This window comes from Halichoeres trimaculatus, unplaced genomic scaffold (genome assembly GCF_033239565.1).
Source record: "Halichoeres trimaculatus isolate MK-OKI-2021-1 unplaced genomic scaffold, fHalTri1.1 fHalTri1_scaffold_5, whole genome shotgun sequence".
In the NCBI taxonomy this organism is placed as follows: Eukaryota; Metazoa; Chordata; class Actinopteri; order Labriformes; family Labridae; genus Halichoeres; species Halichoeres trimaculatus.
Genome location: NW_027437183.1, coordinates 36,663,308 through 36,685,802, shown reverse-complemented (window position 1 = coordinate 36,685,802; position 22,495 = coordinate 36,663,308). Strand labels below are relative to the sequence as shown.

At 42.2% G+C, this 22,495-nt stretch overlaps 1 protein-coding gene across 1 annotated transcript; it reads left to right on the top strand.

The window, feature by feature from the left end:
• The first annotated feature begins 1,525 nt into the window (after positions 1-1,525).
• Positions 1,526-21,166, top strand: LOC141790363 (NLR family CARD domain-containing protein 3-like). Its single transcript, XM_074670188.1, is given in 10 exon segments — positions 1,526-1,632; positions 1,744-1,988; positions 15,667-15,772; positions 16,371-16,443; positions 16,855-17,062; positions 17,326-19,132; positions 19,309-19,482; positions 19,580-19,753; positions 20,460-20,506; positions 20,631-21,166. Coding segments are annotated over 10 exon segments (3,477 nt in total).
• The last annotated feature ends 1,329 nt before the right edge of the window (positions 21,167-22,495 follow it).

Here is a 22,495-nt window from a genome sequence, read left to right as displayed (position 1 = left end):
AGAGTGGTAAGGGCGGTGAGAGAAATTGCAGAAGACGAGAGCGAAGTTGTGGCTAACTTGTTAGCATTTTTTCAGCGTGTGCGAGTAAAAATTTCATGTGGTCGCGCTCGTGCGAGTGGATATGTCTTAATACTTCATCTATCACGGGCACTGTGTAAGACATTGTGGTCTGAATTCTCCCTCTCTTTCACTGGCTCAGTCAGTCTCCTCCACCTGATCTCTCCCTGTTTTAAAGAGAGAGCGCTGTCGCGTACACACGCAGCTCTTATGTGCATCACGCACCGAAGACAGACAGAACAATGACACACGTTTCACTATTTTAGAGTCAGCCTTCTCACTTTATGATTCCCGCCGCTCTAAACTCTCCTGATTGAAGAAGATGCTACGTTAGAGCAGAGCTACGTTAGTTAAACTCACGACATGTCAACACCATAACAGAGAGATAGAAAACAGCTAAGGCTCTGAGAAACTCTTCATCAACAAGTGCAGCACAGTTATCTGTCTCCGTCTCTGAGGTCTCCTGCAGCGTCTTTGGATCAAACCAACTAAGAGAGAGGGGGTGGATGGTTTCTGAGTTTTCGATATAACGCCCAAGTACGGGACTTGATTCACTTTCAAAAAATATTTGCGATCCAAGGAGCATACTCAAAGTTGGGGGACAATCAGGAGAAATCACAAGCCAGGAGAACAGCCAGAGAAGGGGTTTAAAAAATGGGAGACTCCCTCCTTATTCAGGAGTGTTAGCAGCCTGCCAGTACTCTCCATGGGTAAAAGTAACGAGTTTATGTTTGACACAGATTGACAAAGATAAAAACTAAAGACATTTTCTTCATCATTTTAGGTTATTTTAGTAAGTTTTGTAAACCCACTTAATAATGTTAGTCATTGTTTTATGTAAAGCCTCTTTTTTATATTTATTTTATTTATTCAATGAAAATGTTTTTTGTTTTTTCCACGATGATTTCTTTTCTGGGCTGAGGGCTGAGGTGAAGGCCCAGCTGTATTACTCTCGGTTCGCCACTGATGTTCTCCTTCTTTTGTCTGCTGCAGACAGAACAAACCATGTGACATCTTTTCATAAAGAATCAAATTTTACTTTGAAAAAGACAGAAAAATGACATGCGGTGTAGCTATAGCATGAAGGAAAAAACATTTCATGTTTTATTATATATAATAAATGTGTGATTGTGGAGGACTTAGTTTTTTTATTGATCCATAAAGTTAATTATTTATCAGAGTCAGAGACAGGGCACCTACTGCAAATAATTCACTTATTTTGTCCATGAATATGAAACTGATTTATCGTTGATCACATGAGAGCAGATCAAAGTTTCTAGATATTTCACTTAGATCAGTTTCCTTTGATGATTTCAGAGGAGATCAGACAGCAAAGAGAAGCTCTCAGAGGTTGATCTTTTCTTGTTGAAGCTAACGTGTTCAAAGGAAAAGGTCAAAGGTGGTGATTGCTTCTTGTTTTGGTGTTTAAGTTGTTTTCTTGTGTGAGGCTCTCTCTGCCTTACAGAGGATGGACAGCTGCCAGCACTGGCTCCACTTCCACCTTCACACCTGCACCTCATCACAGCATCCACCACCTGCCACCACCACCCTAAGCCCTGCTGAGAGGCTTCTCTGGTGACATTCTGGTCAACTCTCTAAAGTTCTCTCGTGGTTTTGCCGTTGTTTGAACTTGCTAGTTTTGTGTGTTTTACCAGTGAATAATTTAGCTGTCCTCCTTTCTTCCAGTGCCTCCATGAGCCTTCAGAGCTACCACCCAATCTCTGCTACACAGCCACACCCCCTCCCTGGATCCTACCAGCACCTCAAGCCCTCACTCCTCCAGCCTTCTTCTTTCCTTGGCTTCCTCTTCCCTCCACCCTTCTTCCTCTTAAATAAATTCACTGAACTGATTCATCTGCCTCTGGCTGTTGCTTTTGGGGCCAAACCAAAACACCTGGACCCGTACAGAACTTCTCAGGCCTTGGACACACGTAGCCGGGTATCTTAAGAAACGAATCCCACCAACCCGCCGTTTGATTTAGAAATACTTTTGTCTGCATGCACTGGGCAAATCTGCCACAAAGTGTGACTTGAAGCACGACAAACCCATATGTGGCAGTGTTTTTCAGATGTGAAACCTGCACCAGCCAATCCGAATGAACCCCTTTGTTCAGCTTGACGTTTAAGAATCGAGAACTTTGGTTCTTGGCAAAAACACCAAACCATTAAACCAGATTTTTATTAAATCTTCTGTAGCGTGAATCGGTGTCAAAGAATGACTAATTAATTATTAACAGCAGAATGCCAGCATTCCACCGGATCGAAAGTATAACTTTCAAAAGACATTTAAACTTACAATTTGTGAGTTTAAATTTAAGTCGGGGCACCACCCAGTTTTGGAGAAAACAGGGAAACTCTAGAAAGGTTTACTGTAAGAATTTGTGATTTAATAATTCATAGGATTATTAATTATCAAGTCTCGATATCAAAAGGCCGCTACATCAAACGTGAATTCTTTTGAACGGTGTACAGAGGCCGTTAATCTCAACCACACAAAGACAGAAAGCAATTTCTTTATATATGAAAAGTTTATTTACTAAATAAAAAGAGGAAAATGTGCATGAATAAATGAACAGGTGGAAGATATAAAAGGATAAATGCAATGAGGAATAGAAAGTGAAACTGATCATAAAAACCGGAATAAATGGAATAAAATGACATAAACCAACCCACATAAACTAACTAACCCACCCAAGATCTCTGGGGCATTGACCACGATATACCAGTAAATGCAAGATTGTCTTACACAAGCTCTGAGGCCGATGGTGAGAGTGGAGGGGGCGACAGAGGTGGCTGGGTCCCGCTGCAGATGTCTGCGGATGTCCGTTGAGGGGTGATGGAGAGGCTGAAGGCCTGCTGCAGGTCATCTGAGCGTCACGGAGGTGATGTTCGATGAGTTGAGTCCGTCGATTCTAACAGCGGCAGTAGCGGCTGGAACAGCGGCGATGATGCCGGGCGTCGGGTTGGAACTTTGGCAGAGTCCCAAAGTTGAATCACCGCAGGGAAAGCAGTGAGCAGCGCTCGTCTCCTGACGTCAGCGCATGAGGGGGAATCCCCGTCGATCAGCTGGGTGTCTCAGGGAGAGACCCAGGCACCGATATATGACTGGATGCAGTCGGGCTGAGGTGACTTGCGTCTCAGCCTGTAGAGTCTGGAGCCGGTGATGAGCTTAGAGTTGGCATGTGCGTTGCCAGTTGAGGAGCAGAAGGAGGAGAGCCTTCTGAAAGAAGTAAGAGGAAAGAGCCTTCTGGATGAAGGGTAGAAGAGAAAAGAGCAAGAGCCTTCATGTAGAAGGATAAAAGGAGAGAGCCGATGTTCTTGTCCTGGAGTGGAGTTTTACTCAGCTTTTCCCGCCGAGTCAGTGAGGTCACTTTCGGCTGACGCCCCTCCATGTCTCATCTTTCTGCACGTGGATCAGATTGTCCCAGAGATCACTAACTAACTTTAACTTTAAACTGTAAAGAGATTCCTACATGTAATAGTCAAAATCACATTTCTTATGATTTAAGCTTCACATCAAGACTAAACATGATAGGTTTTCCTCTTTAAGAACCCAATAAAATAAAAATCAAGATGTTACAATGGGAAGACAGCAGTTTTCACACGCACATTATCAATGATTCTCATCACACAGTACATGTTTGCAAAGGTGAAGATGTACATGTAAGTCTTAGTGTAAAAACATCATTTTTGTGCTGTTCTCAGCTGTGTGAATCAAAGAGTCTTTGTCTTTGAGGAGAAGGAGGGGAGCAGATCTTCTCCTGGCATTCCTTCTCTCCTGTTCCCAGAGAGAAAGGTCAAGGGTCACAAGATACTAGGTGGAGGCTGAGAGGTCTCTCCAGCCTCTCCCTGAAAGAAGGATGTCTGTACAGTTTCACATGTCCGCCAGGTGTCAACGAAAAGTCTTTGAATTTACAGCGATGTCTTAATGTTTTATAGTCTTGCAAACATCAGAGGAAGGGATGAGGCAGACTTGGGGAGAAAACCACTTTAGCGCAGAGGTCTGTTTTTCCAAAACTTGCTTTATTACCTCTCCTTCCTTGGGGGGGTTAAAGTTGGAGACTAGGTCAGAGCTGCCAAACCAGGTCCCAGCCTGACTTACGTTACACTTCACTTTGGCTGGAGTTTCCAGAAAATAATGTTTTTTTGTGACGTAAAACTGCAGTTTGGAGCGGATGACAGGCCTGTTAGAGCATGAAATGTAACAACGACCCAAAATGTAATTAAAACTTTTTTAATGAAGCCTGAAATGTAATAACTGGTCAATAATTAAAACAGTTTTTGTGTCATTATATCTTTTTGGTAACATCATGGGTTGTTGATACATTTCCGGCTCTAGCAAGTCCTAAACGTATAAAAATTAATGCAGTTTCCCAGCTACATGAGGACAGAGTTCTTCTTTGAGAGCTAACTTAGCCTAAAAGCTCCTAGCAAGGAGTCTTAACTTCTCTTGGAGAGGAGGTGTGGTTGACATCTTTGTTAGGTATGATGTGGTCTTCTAAAGGCCGTGCTCTTAGCAAGGGGCAACATCCAGTTAGTAAAAATGAAGCCTATGTGGAAGTGCTAAAAGTTTCTGTTCATCGAGAATCAGCTTGAGGCTTACTGCAGAAAGACCGGAAGTTGCGTACACACCCAGCCACAAAAACAGACTTTTACAGCATTAAAAACATATTTGCAACCTGTTTCAAAAAACATCGTGGGTCTAAAACGCTGGTTTCAGTATCAGCACACACCGTATTTCACACTCTTATTCGTCGGTTTAGAAGTTATTAGGATCTTTTGAATTTCCAACTAGAGATACAGCTCAGGTCACGTGACTGATGAGCGCTTTGTAGCTGTTCAAAAGAAAACTCACAGCTGGCGTCACATCAAATGTGTCCATGGATTGGCTTCATTTCATGGTTTCAGGAAGAGACGGGTGACCTCCAGGAGACTATGTCCATCCCTCATACAGACTATGGCTCTTAGTAATGAACAGACATGATATTGGTGTTGATAGTTTGAGTCACTGCTGCTCTCACTCTGCTTTTAAAACTGAATAATCAAAGGTTAACAATATTTCAGCTGTGTTGAGTCCAACTGACTCTCCAATGAAGAGGTTCGAATGGTTTGTGTTTTGTGTTGACTGAATGATCATAATCACACTGGTTGTTGAATATTTGCTCAGTTTATGAGACAACAAATGACTGACCTTTGATACAGCCATGAAACTTATAAAACAATAAAACCAACTGCTGTATAAAGGTGTGTTTTATCACTTCAGACAACAGACAATACTTCATTTGTCTGAACAGCTAAGAAATGTGTTCATAATCAAAGGAACTTCTGAGGACAGTGCAGGTTTACCTGGTTAAATAACACACAGGTAACATGTAAATATGGAACATGTCACACAGGTAACATAAAGTTTGACCTTAGCCTGTTTCTGATCCACCATCTAAACATGTACTGAATTTAATTAAAACACAACATCCTGTATTTAATCTCTGTGATTTGATTTGTTGGTCAGAGTTTGTTGTTCATTGTGTTGTTGTGTTTCTGTTCTGATTAAACTTTAATCAAATATCTTCTTCTTTCTTCTTTGATCTGATCCACAAAACAACCCAGCACATTTCTCCCACCACCATCTGTCCTCAGGTCAGTTTAAGAGACGCTCAAACACACATGATGAACAGTGTGTGTTTCTTTACCTTCTGATGGTGGAAATGATCTGCAGGAAGCCGAGGAGTGAAGGTGAAATGAAGCAGCAGCTTCAAACAGGAAACCCAGCAGAGAGAGAACAAACATGAAGTGAGAGCAGGAGGTTTTCAGCGCTCTGATTCTTCACATACAGTCCAAACTCTCTGAGCTCATCTTCACACTGAAGTCCTCTTGAAATAACAAATTTATAGTTCTATAACATTAGTATATTAAATGATTAGCAGATACTTTTTAAATAAGCACAGTGATTTAAAGTTGCATATGTACACCTGTATATAACACAGAAAAAAATGAGCAAACCTACAGAGAAGGCTCCCCAAGGCACACACATGAAGAAGAGGAGAAAAGCTCTCTGGGTGTGTCTCAAAGCTCCAAAGTTCCATCCTTCCTTCCTCCACATGCGTCGTTCACCTGCGCCTTAGTCCCTCCCACCAGAGATGCATGAGAGATGCCAGGAAATGAAGAGAGGAGAGAGGATGGAGGAGATTCGTTTTTAGAGCAATGGGACGTCCTCTCCTTTGGAGCGTGACATGAAGCGACGTATTTCATTGACGACGGCATCAGCTGATCCCCTCTGAATCATCTGTCAGTCAGCTCTAACAGCTGTTTGTGCGTCTGGGCATGTGCGCTGTAACAACCAGTGGCGTGGCGTGGGGATTTTTTTTGAGGAAGCCAAGTGAGACAAAGCCTCTAATCTGTATTTTTTTAGGGAGTGTGGTACATAAAAGACTATGTTGCAGCTTGTATATCGCTATTTCATTTAATGGTATGACCTGTTAGAGCACCCAGAGAGCGCTCATTTTACTTACTTTGAACACCGACACACACCCTTCACTCTCACACCCTCAGTCACTCACTCACACACGCACATTATCCTCTTGACTTAGCTTAAACATCGTATTAATTTACTCAACCGCCCGCTCAAACGCACAACCGGCCGCTTCATGCACACTGCTAATGTGCTAATGTCCCTGACTTCATTCAGTGGCTTGTTTGAGGCCAAAGACAGGGTGGCGTCCCTTGACACAGTCTTGGCCAATCACAGGTGAGCAGTGTCATGACCCCAGCCTTATCTGATTGGTTAATCATTTTTGTTTTTTTTTCACCAAGGGACGCCAACTCGGCTTGGCTTCCTCGCGGACAACAGTGTGCAACATCGTATTTTCACCACTCATTCGCCACAGAACATTTAGGAGGGCGCTGATTTACACATCGTAAAATGCTCAATAAGTAGAGGAGAGAAATAAGGAAGAGATGACAGTGATGAAACACAGAAGAATTATCGAAACTGTTAAAAAGGAGGGTTTTCATTAAAACACAGCTGCAGTCTGAAAAAAGAGAGGAGGCATGGCTTCCCTTGGCCTCCAGGAGAAAACACCACTGGTAACAACTCTAATCAAACAGAAACGGTAGCAGAGATTTGTCTGTTCCTTTAACCTGTTAAACACGTTACCATGAAGAAAACCTGCTCTCTGTTTATTGTGTGTGCTGTTTAGAAGCTCATGGATCACTTTTCCGGTAAAATGCGTTATTGTGAGATAATTAATAAATTAATTAGCCTTTATCTAGAGCTCATCTGATCGTGAACTCTGAAGCTTATTAATATAACCCACCTCATTGAGTCTCAGGAAGATATTATTTATCAGTCAGTTTTCTGGATTAATCCTCTGTTATATTGATTTGATGATAGTTGTGTTCAGTGTTTTGTGCTTTAAACTCACAGCAAACACTTTATTACCAGATTTATGTCAGTTTCTGAATGATCCTCTGTGCCTGTTTTCAGCTTGTCTTTTCTCTCATTAAACTCTGTTGTGTTTGTGAAGTTTCATGTAAAATCTGAGCCGCTGCAGCGTCCAATCAGAGAGTGAAATTCCATATGGGGGCGTGTCTGTCAGTGAAAAGACTTCCGCAAAGCCGGCTCTCGTGTCTCCTTGATCATAGCTCCTCCAATCAGTCTCCTCCATCCTCTCTCCTCTCTCCTCTGAGCGCAATTATTGCTTTGGGACAGTCTTCAAAATGGCGACTGGGAAAGTACTTTCGGTGTCGTGGAGGAGATAGGACGGAGAAAGCACAAAGTTAATGCATTGAGACGCACCCTCTGTCTGGCTTCACAGAGACTTTTCCACACACTGAACTCTCCTCTGTCCTACAACCCACCCACAAGTCAGATGAGTTGAACCAGCCAATAAGGACACACCTAATAATTAAAACCATTCTAGGTTGTAAACAGTATTACTGCCATGACACTATAAGTAGACAAACAAACCTACTACTGTCTAATATCTTATATCTTCTGGCTAGATGTGTATGTGACTTTCTGTCTTTCTGCAGCCAGCCTCAAGCAATCGTTGATGAACAGCAACTTTTAGCTCTTCCGCAAATGTTTCATTTTTCTAAACTGGACGTTGCCCCTTGCGTCAGACACTGGAGCTCTGGTTTGCGTCTCTGCACAAAAGTTAGAATTTATCAGAGGTGTGTGACATGAAAACTTTCTTCTTGAAAAGGACAGTGTGAGGGGATAAGACTGCCCAAATGACATTATTCATCAGCAGGAAGCCCCGCTGACCTCATTTAGCTTAAAGGGATAGTTCCGTTTTTTTGAAGTGGGGTTGTATGAGCTCTATGTGACCACTAAGGACATTAGATACAGTAGAAAGTTGTCTCCTCTCCCTCAGTAAGACACAAACTTTAATCGATGGTGACAAGGAAATAGACGCTAACAAGGACAGACGGTACCAAATTCAAAGGCTATTTTCTCTGCCTACAAGAACTAAAATCAAAAAGTAATACCACAGTTTAAGAGTACGATACATAAAATATTTTTTAAGTGCATTAAGTCTTTGGAAATATAAACATTCATCGGGACCTAACTAACTGGTCATGTGTCCTTACGCACAGCGCTAGTGCACTCCGTCCCCCCTCCTCCTTTCAGCTGTAGGGAATGTAAACAAGCTGTGCTTCGGGCACCGGTTTTAGCCTCGTGTAAGTTTGATTAAGTATTGTAATACTTTTGTTTGTACTCTAAGGATTGTGAGGCAGCGTAGGAAATTCCAAATGAGTGACTATGACAGCGACGATGAAGTTTCATTCACTTTGGAACCAAAAGGATACCTGCATGAACCGGAGTAGCTACACAGAAGAGGAGCTGCTACAGATGGAGACTGAAAGGAATACAGAGGAAACATCCACGGACACTGGACATCAAGATGCTGAGTGTTACTGCTGCCACGACTGTTGTTGTTGTTGTTGTTGTTGTTGTTGCTGTTACAGGACACTCCAGAATTCAGAAGAGCAGTGAAATCTGTGAGATGAGTTATGCAGACGGCTTGAGAGTTAGCGGTGTCCTCTAACTCAAACAAATCCTGAAGAGTGTGTGTAACCAAGTTCCACTCGTGACAGCACTAACACTCAGCATCCATGGGCATTAAGTCACAGCTCAGACATTTACACCACTGAGTATTTCCGACTCTATCTTGATGTCCAGTGTCAGTGGATGTTTCCTCCGTATTCCTTTCAGTCTCCATCTGTAGCAGCTCCTCTTCTGTGTAGCTACTTCGGTTCATACAGGTATCCTTTTGGTTCCAAAGTGAATGAAACTTCATCGTCACTGTCATAGTCACTCATTTTGAATTTCCTACGCTGCCTCACAATCCTTAGAGTACAAACAAAAGAATTACGATACTTGATCAAACTTACATGAGGCTAAAACCAGCGCCCGAAGCACAGCTTGTTTACATTACCTACAGCTGGAAGGAGGAGGGGGGACGGAGCGCACTAGCGCTGCGCGTGAGGACACATGACCAGTTAGTTAGGTCCAGATAAATGTTTATATTTCCAAAGACTTAATGCACTTAAAAAATATTTTATGTATCGTACTCTTAAACTGTGGTATTACTTTTTGATTTTAGTTCTTGTAGGCAGAGAAAATAGCCTTTGAATTTGGTACCGTCTGTCCCTGTTAGCGTCTATTTCCTTGTCACCATCGATTAAAGTTTGTCTTACTGAGGGAGAGGAGACAACTTTCTACTGTATCTAATGTCCTTAGTGGTCACATAGAGCTCATACAACCCCACTTCAAAAAAACTGAACTATCCCTTTAAACCAAGGTTCACTATTTCATATTGTCTTTGTTTCCAGAGTCGTCGCCATAAGCTGCATGTAGATATGAGCCTGGCTTTGTACACAGCAGCCAAAACCAGAAGACCCTTCTTCAATTACCAAAAATAATTTATATAAAAGGTTTCTTACCAATCCTTCACCTTTGAACTCAACAATGTATAAATCTTATAGAAACAAATACAATCATTTAGTTCAAATAGCTTAAAAAAAATTCTTTAGCAATAAATTTAAAGAACATTCCAATAACATTAAGTCAACCTGGAAAGTTATCAATCAACTTATGAATAAGCAAAAGGCCTTTGCATCTTATCCATCAGAGTTCTGTGAGGGTGGTGCAACATTTAATGATCCACATGTCATTTCTGGTGAATTTAATGATTTTTTTGCCAAGGTAGGATCTTCTTTGTCTATGAATATTAATCCTGCTAAAGGTAACCCTCTGGATTACATAAAGGGCAATTTTTCCCCACTTCTTCAGTTTGAAAACACACATAATAGGGGTGCGTGAAATCATTGGTAAACTGAAATTGTCTGCTCCAGGTCATGATGATACTGGTGCTTCCTTGATTAAATATGTGTCCTCGTCTATCTAGGAACCATTAACATACATCTTCAACTTATCACTACAGAAGGGATGTGTGCCCAAAGACCTTAAAATCGCTAAAGTCATCCCTTTTTACAAAACAGGGGACCAAAAATCTTTTAATAATTATAGACCTATTTCAGTTTTACCATGCTTCTCAAAAATCCTAGAAAAAATAGTATATAAAAGAATGTTACTTCACTTAAATAAACAATGCATTTTTTATAAGCATCAATATGGCTACCGGGAAAACCACTCAACCGATATGGCCCTACTACAACTGGTAGAAAAAATTTATTCAGCTTTAAATAACAACGAATATGCACTTGGTATCTTCTTAGATTTATCCAAAGCTTTTGATTCTGTTGACCTTAATATTTTGCTTTCTAAACTTTATCGTTATGGATTTCAGGATTTATCATATAGTTGGCTTGCCAGTTATGTTTTGAATCGTGAACAATTTGTTTATGTTAACGGCTATGCATCCTCCAGAGCTCAATTAACATATGGTGTCCCCCAGGGCTCCATACTTGGTCCATTATTGTTCCTTGTGTACATCAATGATTTAGCTTCTGTGTCTTCCACCATATTACCAATTCTTTTTGCTGACGATACAACCTCGATTCTGACTAACAATAATTTCGATTTGTTAATTAGTGAAGCTAATTCTGGAATAGGAATATTTTCAGCATGGTTCCAGATTAACAAGTTAACATTAAATATCAAAAAATCTAATTTTATTATTTTTACAGGTAAAAACAAAAAATACTGTACGTCCAAGGCTAAGGTTTCCATTGGAGGAAACGATTTAATCCAGGTCTCTTCCACCAAATTCTTGGGGGTTCTGATTGATGAGAGGTTGTCATGGACGGAGCACATTAAGCTCATCAATAACAAAGTGATGAAGTCTATTGGCATCATCAGGAAAATTCATGGTTTCATTACAAAGATATTCTTTATACATTGTATTACAGTTTAATATATCCACATCTTAGTTACTGTAATATTGTTTGGGCAAGTACATACCCTACAAATTTACAGAAAATATTTATTACTCAAAAGAAATTTGTTAGGCTAGCCACCTCTTCTAATTATTTATCTCCATCTGCCCCTCTGTTTAAAAAGCTGAACTTATTGTTCATTTTCGATATTAATATTCTTCAATCTTGTTTATTTATAAATACATTCATCTACCACATTTGCTCCCAGAATCTTTTATTTTTATTTTTTTACAATTAACTCTCAGATTCATTCGCACAATACAAGACATGCCATTAAACTTCATATTCCCCTTTGCCGTACTTCTCAATGTCAGTTTTCCTTTATTTACAGAGCTTCATTAATTTGGAATTCATATTATCATTTAACAAAAACATCTACACCTCTGACCAATCTTAAGTGCAGACTAAAGTCGTATATAATCCATCAAGACCCTAAAGCTTCTTTTTCTTCTCATTCATAATTCATTAATTTGCTTGTTGTCTGTTTGTTGTTGAATTATCTTGAATTTATTTCATTGTATTGAATCTTATTTCTTTTTCTTTCTATATTTTTATGATTAACTTTATTTGGGGAGGTATCCTTGATAAGCCCACTTTGGGTTTTTTTACCTCTCCTGCACTATCTTGTATTTTCTTTTCAACGCTAATGTAATTATTTCTAACTTATGGTGCAAATAGATAAATAAAAATAAAGACCCATGTATGCTGACCCATCTTCACTGTCAGTTTCTAGACCTCTCTCCTCCTCACCAGTTTAGAGATCAAATGTAAACTCAAGAGCCTCACTAACAGCATGTGGATCTGCCATGATGCTGCCACACAATGAACTGTGAGCAAGGCCCCAAAATAAACAGCTCTGTACTTACCAGAGCTACAAGAAAAGCTCAACATTACTGAAAATACACTGACCCTGCCTGTATGAAGTGGGTCAGGGCTGGTAAAAACCCTAACCCTTGTGTTGTGCTGCTTCATCACATCTGACTGCTGCTTGCTGCATTAGAAGGCTAGTCGACACCATCTAGTGGTCGGATAGTAAAACTTCATCGTGTGATTCGTGTGTAATCTGACACTACCTGTGTTTCTGCCTCAGGTCAGACCAGTTCTGACGTCACTCTGCAGTAAAATACTGATGTGACCCTGTCCTCAGGTCAAACACAGACACCAGGACTGATGAGGACAGAGCAGCAGCTTCTTCTCTCCACACCTGAAGCTGGAAAGTGTCTGTGAGCTGAGCTGAACTCACTTCAACAGGTGAGGATCCTTCCAGAGAAACCTGTCCCTGTTTGAGGATCAGGATCACTGAGCTCTCATGCTGCTGGATCACTGTTGAGCTGCAGAAATGTTTCTGGGTGCTGATTGGCTGTTTGAAACATGTTGGAGAACTTTTCTGTGAGTTAAAGAGCAGTGATTTTACAAAGATTGATCTGTTTTATAGTTTTTGTCTGTAGAGTGGAGTCAGCAACGTGATTGTTATCTGAGTCGCATCAACAGGTAAAAATAGGGGGTGTGTTTGAACCGGTCAGACAATCTGGATCTACTTGGCTCATGCATTTTATTTATTTACTGTTGATACTCTGAAATGAAGTGGGATGAAAATCTAGTTACGGGTCATACATCTTCCAGCACTGAGCACATAAACATGCTCACAGGAGACTAAGGTCATAGCTTGATCTCAAAGTCACAGCAGGGGGATCTTGTCTTGTTTTTGTTTACATAAAGAAAAAAAAGAATATGAGTTCTGGTTGAGAATGTCTCACTTCACTTTAGTTATCAGCACTGTGTTGTTGATTAGGGAAGCTGCATGTAGTGATGGTTAGATGAGATTTCATAAACTGTTGCAGCACATAACCCAAACTGTGTCGATACTGTGTAACTGTGTCACTCAATACTGACACCTGCTGGATCTTAAAAACCATTGCAGGCAACAGAGTTGAGAGACTCAACTGCTGTACTGAATTACTGACATAGAACACATAAAATTATGAGTTATTATATTTCATATGGTAAATTGTATTGTAATCTAAATTATCTTTGATATCTTTAAAATATACAGTCAATAAATAACATGAACACATGATGTACGGTGTGAAAATTAAAGTGAAAGTGTTGTAAATGATGTTGCTTATTCACTTGTTTTTGAGACAGGGAGGGTTTCTTACAAATAATGTTTTATTCAAAAAACACCCAAGTTTTTCAAATGTCAGTTCAGAGTTCAGTTCAGAGCTTTTATTGTCCCTCCAGGGGAAATTTTGTTTGCAGTGACGGCACATCAAACAACAACAATCAATAAATAAAGAAACATTTGTATAAGATAACGTTGCAGAATACAGCATAGCCAAACTTAACATGAACAACCCCTGGTGATGTGCAAGGATTGTCTTGGCTATTCTGTTTTTTTGGAGAAGTTTTTAAGCTTCAGATCAAGTGGAAACTAAGAGGAGCAGGGTGAAACGATGACAAAAAACACAATGAACACAATGTAAGATCAAATTGGTCCCACATGGCGAAAACCCTACTTTCTCTTTAGGGCTCTGTATCACAATGGTTTGAAAGAAAGGATTGCAGGGGTGTTAGAGGGCTGTGTCTGACCAAAATGACATAACATCAGTCTAAAAGATGATCTATTTTGTAGTTTGTGTCTAAAAAGTCAGCAGCAGTTAGATCGTAACCTGAGTCACATCATCAGGTAGAAATAGGGGATGTGTCTGAACTGGTCAGACAATCTGAATCTACTTGGCTCAGGTACTTTGTTTATTTACTGTTGATACTCTGAAATGAAGTGGGATGAAAATCTAGTTACAGGTCATACATCTTCCAGCACTCAGCACGTAAACATGCTCACAGGAGACTAAGGTCATAGCTTGATCCCAAAGTCACAACAGGGGGATCTAGTCTTGTCTTTGTTTACATAAAGAAAAAAAGAATCTGACTTCTGCTTGAGAATGTCTCACTCCGCTTTGGTAGGCAATGCTGTGTAGTGATGGTAAACTGGATTCTTTTTACTGAATTGAGTTTAAATGAGTCACTTACCAAAGTGAATCAGGTTTTTGAGTCACTTGAGTCACTCGAGTCAGTTACCCAGAAAGTGCATAGAAATCTATATTTCAGAGAGATTCATACCAGGGAAATGACTGAAAAGGACAATTAATACACTCCAATGTGAAAAAAAGAGTAACCCCTGTGTGCTGAGAGTCGAGCCATGCTATGTACGTTCGAGCTGGCGAGTGACTCGTATGTGCTTTGATTCATACTGTGAGTGAGTTAGTGATCCGTATGTACTGTGGGTGAGTTAATGACCCGTATATACAGTGAGTTGAGCCATTCTACGTACCAGCCATTCTCCTGTGATGTGAGTGAGGGGCTGGTCTAGCTTTGCACTGAGTCAGTAAACAAGTCATTTGGGGCGAGGAATCATGATTCTCGAGTCAGTAAACTGATTCTCGGGTATTGAACGATACGTTCATGATTCACACAACACTAATGCTATGTCCTTGTGAAGCTGCGTGCATATTTAATTAGTTCTTGTTCACCTAAAGAGAAAGAAACATCATTACAACAATGGCTGAGATGGTGCAGCTGTAGCTGTTTATATCTCATACATCCTATGTGTTATTTAAACAACTTGGTCAAGCCTCCCAAAGTCTCTTTGTACTAACCCAAAGGCAGGGCTTTTTTCAAGAGTTTATGAACAACCCTAGAACCAAATTTAGACCAATGTTCCTATGGTCTTGATGAAAATAGTTCTGAGAAAAAGTTTCTCTTGTCAAAACACCGCAAACTCCCACAGAGCAGTCAGCAGTGTCCAACAGAAAGTCCATTATCTATTAAACTGATCCAAACTGCAGCTTCATCACATCTGACTGCTGTTTGTTCCATTAGAAAGTTAGTCAGCACCATCTAGTGGTCCAATGGTTGAACTACATCATGTGTGTAAATGACACTGCCTGAGTCACTGCCACATGTTAGACCAGTTCTGACGTCACCCATATGGTATTGTTTCATTAGGATTCCTGCTATGTGTGTAATGTGTTATTGTGGTCATCAGAGTGTGAAGATGGTGGCTGAGTTTAGGCTGCTCAGAATCCTGTTTGGAACTTCAACAAGGTTTGATTCAGTCCTGAATATCTGAGTCATGTTCCTGAGAGGAAGGAGAACTACTGTGAAGCTTGTTGTAATGAATGAACATGTTGTTGTGTTTGTGTGAAGGTGGGGGCTCTGCTATGGATCAGAGTGAGGACAGAGAGGAGGGAGCCCCTCCCTCTAAAACCCTCCCTCTGTGTGGGGACCATGAGAGCCAGACCAGAGCTCAGAGGTGAGACCAGGATCTCTAACTGTCCATGGACTAACATCACTGCACCATCATTATTCACACTTACAGCTGTGTGTGTGTGTGTGTGTGTGTGTGTGTGTGTGTGTGTGTGTGTGTGTGTGTGTGTGTGTGTGTGTGTGTGTGTGTGTGTGTGTGTGTGTGTGTGTGTGTGTGTGTGTGTGTGTGTTTTGAAGTGAAAAGTGTCAGAATGGACCAGACTCACCTGAACCTGGACCTGGACCCAGCTGTGTCTCCTTAAAGAGTGATGACTCTATGGATATACGTCATTATTTCAAATCATCAGAGCTTGGATTTGATGAAAGGTGAGTGTTTCAAAGGTAACTTCCTGTTGTTGTGTGTGAAACATTTGATCCTAACTGTGCTTGGTGTTTTCTCTGTGAAGGTGAACATGTTTCAGTCTTTGTGTTTCTATCAGGATCCAACAGCAGTAAACAGGACTGGAGGCAGAAAGACCTGGACTCAGCATGTCTCTTCATGTGTGTCCTGTGTTTGTAGGAGGATCCAGCAGATAGAGTCTATCACATGAACACTGTGTGTCACTCTGTTAGAAACACTCCATGGTCTTCTGTTTGTTCCTCAGAGTTCAGAGATCAGAGGCTCCCATTGGTCAGTCTGCCCAGCAGCATCACACACAGCTGGATTCCATATTGATGGTGTGTAAATGTCCAAACACAGCTCCTCCTGAGCCTCAGAGCACACACTCATTGTGTTTGGAGCTTTCTGAATGCTTTCCTGATCACACTGCAAACATCATCTCTGCCTGAATTCTCTTCACACTCAGTGTTTGACTGATTGAATGAAGCCGCACATTTCTGAGCTGCTCACACTCACAGGTCAGAGGTCATGCTGGATGCTGCTCTCACACACACTCAGACTTTGTCAGCAGAGTTCATTTCATAGAAACTTGATTTGTAGAAGACAGGAGCATCCACAGACTAAGAGGTGGAGCAGCTTTGTGATCCAGTCTCCATGCTGGACTCTGCAGACCAGCAGGCTTTCTGTCTGTCACACATGATCTGATCTGAGCTTCTACAAGTTCAACCTGACATTTTCTTCTCTTCCAGCTGCTCCAGGAGAACATCATCAGCTTCGTAAAGAGCCAGCTGAAGGAGATCCATACAGCTCTGAGTCCAGATTACCCAGAATGCTTTGAGAGTCAGAGGGAGGATGAGGATGAAGAGCAGAGGAGGAGCAGAGAGGCCTTCCTGAAGATCACTCTGCACTTCCTGAGGAGAATGAAGCAGGAGGAGCTGGCTGACTGTCTGCAGAGCAGTAAGAGGATTTGAACACATTTAACATGATGGAAAGAGGAAATGGAGACAACATGGGAGAGGTTTACATTTCAAACTCTGCTCTTAACATGACGCTCACATTTGGATCACATCTATGAGCTGTGACAAACTGTTCACAACTGATGAGCTGAAGAGATTTCAGAGAGGAGCCAAATCAAATCCATCCTGATGTCTGAAAGTTGAAACTCATCAGACTGATTGTAGCTTCACATCATTCATTACATTTCTGTTTTCTTCATTCAGGAGCTGCTGCTGCAGAGTGCAGACGTAAAGTGAAGTCTGAGCTGAAGGAGAAGTTCCAGTGTGTGTTTGAGGGGATCTCTAAAGCAGGAAACCAAACCCTTCTGAACCAGATCTACACAGAGCTCTACATCACAGAGGGAGGGACTGGAGAGGTCAATGAGGAACATGAGGTCAGACAGATTGAAGCAGCATCCAGGACACCAGACAGAGCAGAAACTAGCATCAGACAAGAAGACATCTTTAAAGGCCCACCTGGAAGACAGGAACCAATCAGAAGAGTGCTGACAAAGGGAGTGGCTGGCATCGGGAAAACAGTCTTAACACAGAAGTTCACTCTGGACTGGGCTGAAGACAAAAGCAACCAGGACATCCAGTTCACATTTCCATTCCCTTTCAGAGGGCTGAATGTGCTGAAAGAGAGAAAGTTCAGCTTGGTGGAACTGCTTCATCACTTCTTCCCTCAAACCAAAGAAGCAGGACTCTGCAGGTTTGAAGAGTTCCAGGTCCTGTTCATCTTTGACGGTCTGGATGAGTGTCGACTTCCTCTGGACTTCCACAACAACCAGGTCCTGACTGATGGTACAGAGTCCACCTCAGTGGATGTGCTGCTGACAAACCTCATCAGGGGGAACCTGCTTCCCTCTGCTCGCCTCTGGATAACCACACGACCTGCAGCAGCCAATCAGATCCCTCCTGAGTGTGTTGACATGGTGACAGAGGTCAGAGGGTTCAGTGACCCTCAGAAGGAGGAGTACTTCAGGAAGAGATCCAGAGATGAGGATCAGACCAGCACCATCATCTCCCACATCAAGACCTCCAGAAGCCTCCACATCATGTGCCACATCCCGGTCTTCTGCTGGATCACTGCTACAGTTCTGGAGGATGTGCTGAAGACCAGAGAGGGGGGACAGCTGCCCAGGACCCTGACTCAGATGTACATCCACTTCCTGCTGGTTCAGTCCAAAGTGAAGAGCATCAAGTATGATGGAGGAGCTCAGACTGATCCTGTCTGGAGTCCAGAGAGCAGGAAGATGATTGAGTCTCTGGGAAAACTGGCTTTTGAGCAGCTGCAGAAAGGAAACCTGATCTTCTATGAATCAGACCTGACAGAGTGTGGCATCAACATCAGAGCAGCCTCTTGGTACTCAGGAGTGTTCACACAGATCTTTAGAGAGGAGAGAGGACTGTACCAGGACAAGGTGTTCTGCTTCATCCATCTGAGCGTTCAGGAGTTTCTGGCTGCTCTTCACGTCCATCTGACCTTCACCAAGTCTGGACTCAACCTGATGGAAGAACAACAAACAACAACATCCTTGATCTCCAGAAAAAGAAAAACCAAACCTGAACTGAAACGTCTCCATCAGAGTGCTGTGGACAAGGCCTTACAGAGTCCAAACGGACACCTGGACTTGTTCCTGCGCTTCCTCCTGGGTCTCTCTCTGCAGACCAATCAGAAGCTCCTGAGAGGTCTGCTGACACAGACAGGAAGTGGCTCACTGACCAATCAGAAAACAGTTGAGTACATCAAGAAGAAGGTCAGTGAGGATGTGTCTGCAGAGCAAAGCATCAACCTGTTCCACTGTCTGAATGAACTGAATGATCGTTCTCTAGAGGAGCAGATCCAACAGACCCTGAGATCAGGACGTCTGTCCACAGATCGACTGTCTCCTGCTCAGTGGTCAGCTCTGGTCTTCATCTTACTGTCCTCAGACAAAGATCTGGACCTGTTTGACCTGAAGAAATACTCTGCTTCAGAGGAGGCTCTTCTGAGGCTGCTGCCAGTGATTAGAGCTGCAAACAAAGCTGTGTGAGTGAATGAGTGAATGAGTGAATGAGTAAATGAGTGAATGAGTGAATGAGTGAATGAGTGAATGAGTGAATGAGTAATAGAGTGAATGAGTAAATGAGTGAGACATTAGAAACAGAATGGATTCTGTTCATGACACTGAAAACATCTGTTTGTTCTCTTTCCATGATCCTCAGGCTGAGTGGATGTAACCTGTCAGAGAGAAGCTGTGAAGCTCTGTCCTCAGTCCTCAGCTCACAGTCCTCCAGACTCAGAGACCTGGACCTGGGTAACAACGACCTGCAGGATTCAGGAGTCCAGACTCTGTGTGCTGGACTGAAGAGTCCACACTGCAAACTGGAAACTCTCAGGTCAGGTCTTTGGCTCATCCTGCTTGAGGTCAGAGATAAAGAAATGGTGATAATCAGTGGACTTTTTCTTATTGCCTGATTCTTTTTCTAACCTCAGACTGTCAGGATGTCTGATCACAGAGAGAGGCTGTGCTTCTCTGGCCTCAGCTCTGAGCTCCAACCCCTCACACCTGAGAGAGCTGGACCTGAGCTACAATCATCCAGGAGACTCAGGAGTGGAGCAGCTTTCTGCTGGACTTGAGGATCCACTCTGCAGACTGGACACACTGAGGTAAAAGCAGACAACAAGAGCTCAAAGACTGAATCTGTTTGATTCTTTTCAGAGCAGTGATTGGAGCTGAACCAGGAAACACACAGAGCAGCAGAAGAGCATCAAATAGAAAAACTCTGTTTCATAGAAACAGCAGCATGTCTTCACTTCTTTGATGGTTCTGTTCTCTACAGAAAAAGTCCATCTGAGCGTTCATCCACTAATAATGTGTGTGAGCAGAAAGAAGGCAGATGTTCCATGGTCAGATCATCAGGATGATTGAAAAGATGGAGAAATAGAAAGAGCTCATCTCTAGGAGACAGTGCTGTCTGATCAAATGAACAGGATCAAATATTATAGAGGTGAATTTTTCCTCCTGACTCCTAAAAAGAGCGACTACTTTAAAGAGACAGGTCAGAGGTAGAGCAGGATTTGGCCTTCCTCATTTCAAAGAGGACATGAGAAGCAGAACGTGGACTTTATGGATCCAAAGAGCAACAGGCAGCCTTTGCTTTTTGACTCTTTTTCTTCTTCTTTTTCTTCTTCTTTTCCTCCAGGATCTCCACACTGTCAGAAAAAGTCACAGAGTGATGGAGACAGTTGGCTCAGAGGAGTTTCAGCCTGTTTCTCTGTCACAGGGACAAACTGAGGATCACTGCTTCATGTTGAGCAGCAGTTAGGACTCATGTTGAACAGAAAATCACTCTGACTGTGTTTCTTCCTCCAGGGTGGACCATGGTGGACAGCAGAGGTTAAAACCTGGTCTGAAGAAGTGTAAGTGTGGAATCAGTTTGACTCCTGATGAGCAAACAGCAGACTGTCAGCTAACAAAGAATGAAGCCTTCAGGTGTGTCTGATGATAAACTGCTGCTGTGTTGTGTCTTTTTCTCTCCATCAGATTTCTGTGAACTCACTCTGGACTCAAACACAGCTCACTGAGAGCTCAGACTGTCTGACAACAACAGGAAGGTGACACGTGTGAGAGAGGATCAGTCATATCCTGATCATCCAGACAGATTTGACCACTGGCCTCAGCTACTGTGTAGAGATGGTCTGACTGGGCGCTGTTACTGGGAGGTGGAGTGGAAAGGATGGGTTGATATATCAGTGAGTAACAGAGGAATCAAAAGGGAAGGAGGCAGTATTGACTGTCTGTTTGGATTTAATGATCAGTCCTGGAGTCTGAGGTGCTCTGATGAAGGTTACTCTGTCTGGCACAATAACAGAAGAACAGACCTCCCTCTGTCTCCGTCCTCTGACTCTGACAGAGTAGCAGTGTATGTGGACTGTCCTGCTGGCACTCTGTCCTTCTACAGAGTCTCCCCTGACTCACTGATCCACCTCCACACCTTCAGCTCCACCTTCACTGAACCTCTCTATCCTGGGTTTTGGTTGTCTCTTGGTTCCTCAGTGCGTGTGTGTTTTCCTCAGTGAGTGTGTGTGTTCCTCAGTGCGTGTGTGTGTTCCTCAGTGAGTGTGTGTTCCTCAGTGAGTGTGTGATCCTCAGTGAGTGTGTGTGTTCCTCAGTGAGTGTGTGTTGTGTGTAGGAGGGAGAGTCTCCTCCTCTCTTCACAAACACAAACAGCTGCTGAAGAAGAGTTTAGCCTCTGCACTAACACACACAAACTTCAGCTGATCCTTTGACTCTTTCTATCCTGTCACATCAGTCTGAATGTTATCAAAGAGCAGGACTCAGAGGAAAACTGGATCACTCAACTTTACACATTTACATCTCTATGCTGAAAGAATCATTCAGACTTTTTTTCTTTGATGTATTTTAGCTTTGACTCATATATTAGACAAACTATTTTGTTAAATCATGAATCAGAAAATCAATCTGACACAAACTGAGTATTGATTCTGTGTAATGTTGATTTCAATAAAGTTGTGCTCAGCATTTTGTTCTTAATAACCTGTCAAACTCTGTTTTAATCCCACACAGTTAAGAAAAAGTGTAATTGTACAGGAAACGGTCTGTAATTTTTAACAGATTTATAAAACTATACTAAAGTATAGTTAGTATACTATACTAAGTACCTAAAATAAGTGTAAAAATACAGGACTGCTTTATAGAAAACAAAAAGAACTGTAAAAAAAACACAAAACAGTGGAAGCACTGGCAGCAAAGTTTCCAGACAAATACAGTAAAATTACAGTCAACACTGTAAAAATATGGAACTACATGAAATAACTGTAAAAATACAGGACCTCATAGTAAAAAAAATAAAAATCTGTAAAAAAAAATGGTAAAAGCACTGGCAGCAAAGTTTCCAGATGAGCCTCTGTCTGGTTCAAGATGGCTGCTGTGACTGTGTGTGCTGTGAATCTGTGCAAGACAATCTATTAAAAACCTCAACAATCCTTTGTATTTTCTCACCCTAAATATCAACACTGGTTGTGAAGAGGTGTGTTGATAAATACAAGGTTTAAATTGTGATCAGACCAAAGACAACCAGCTACAATCCAGGTTTTGGACTGACTATCAGCCAGTACAAGGCCAACAGCTGGCCTAAGGCCGCCAGCTGGATCAAGGCTACCATCCAGGGCTAAGGCTACCAGCTGCCATCTGGGCCCAGAGCAACCAGCTACCATCCAGGCCAGCAGCTACAATCCAGGCCCAAAGCTACCAGCTACCATCCAGGCTACCAGCTACCATCCAGGCCCAAGGCTACCAGCTGCCATCTGGGCCCGGAGCAACCAGCTACCATCCAGGCCCAAGGCTACCAGCTACCATCCAGGCTACCAGCTACCATCCAGGCTGCC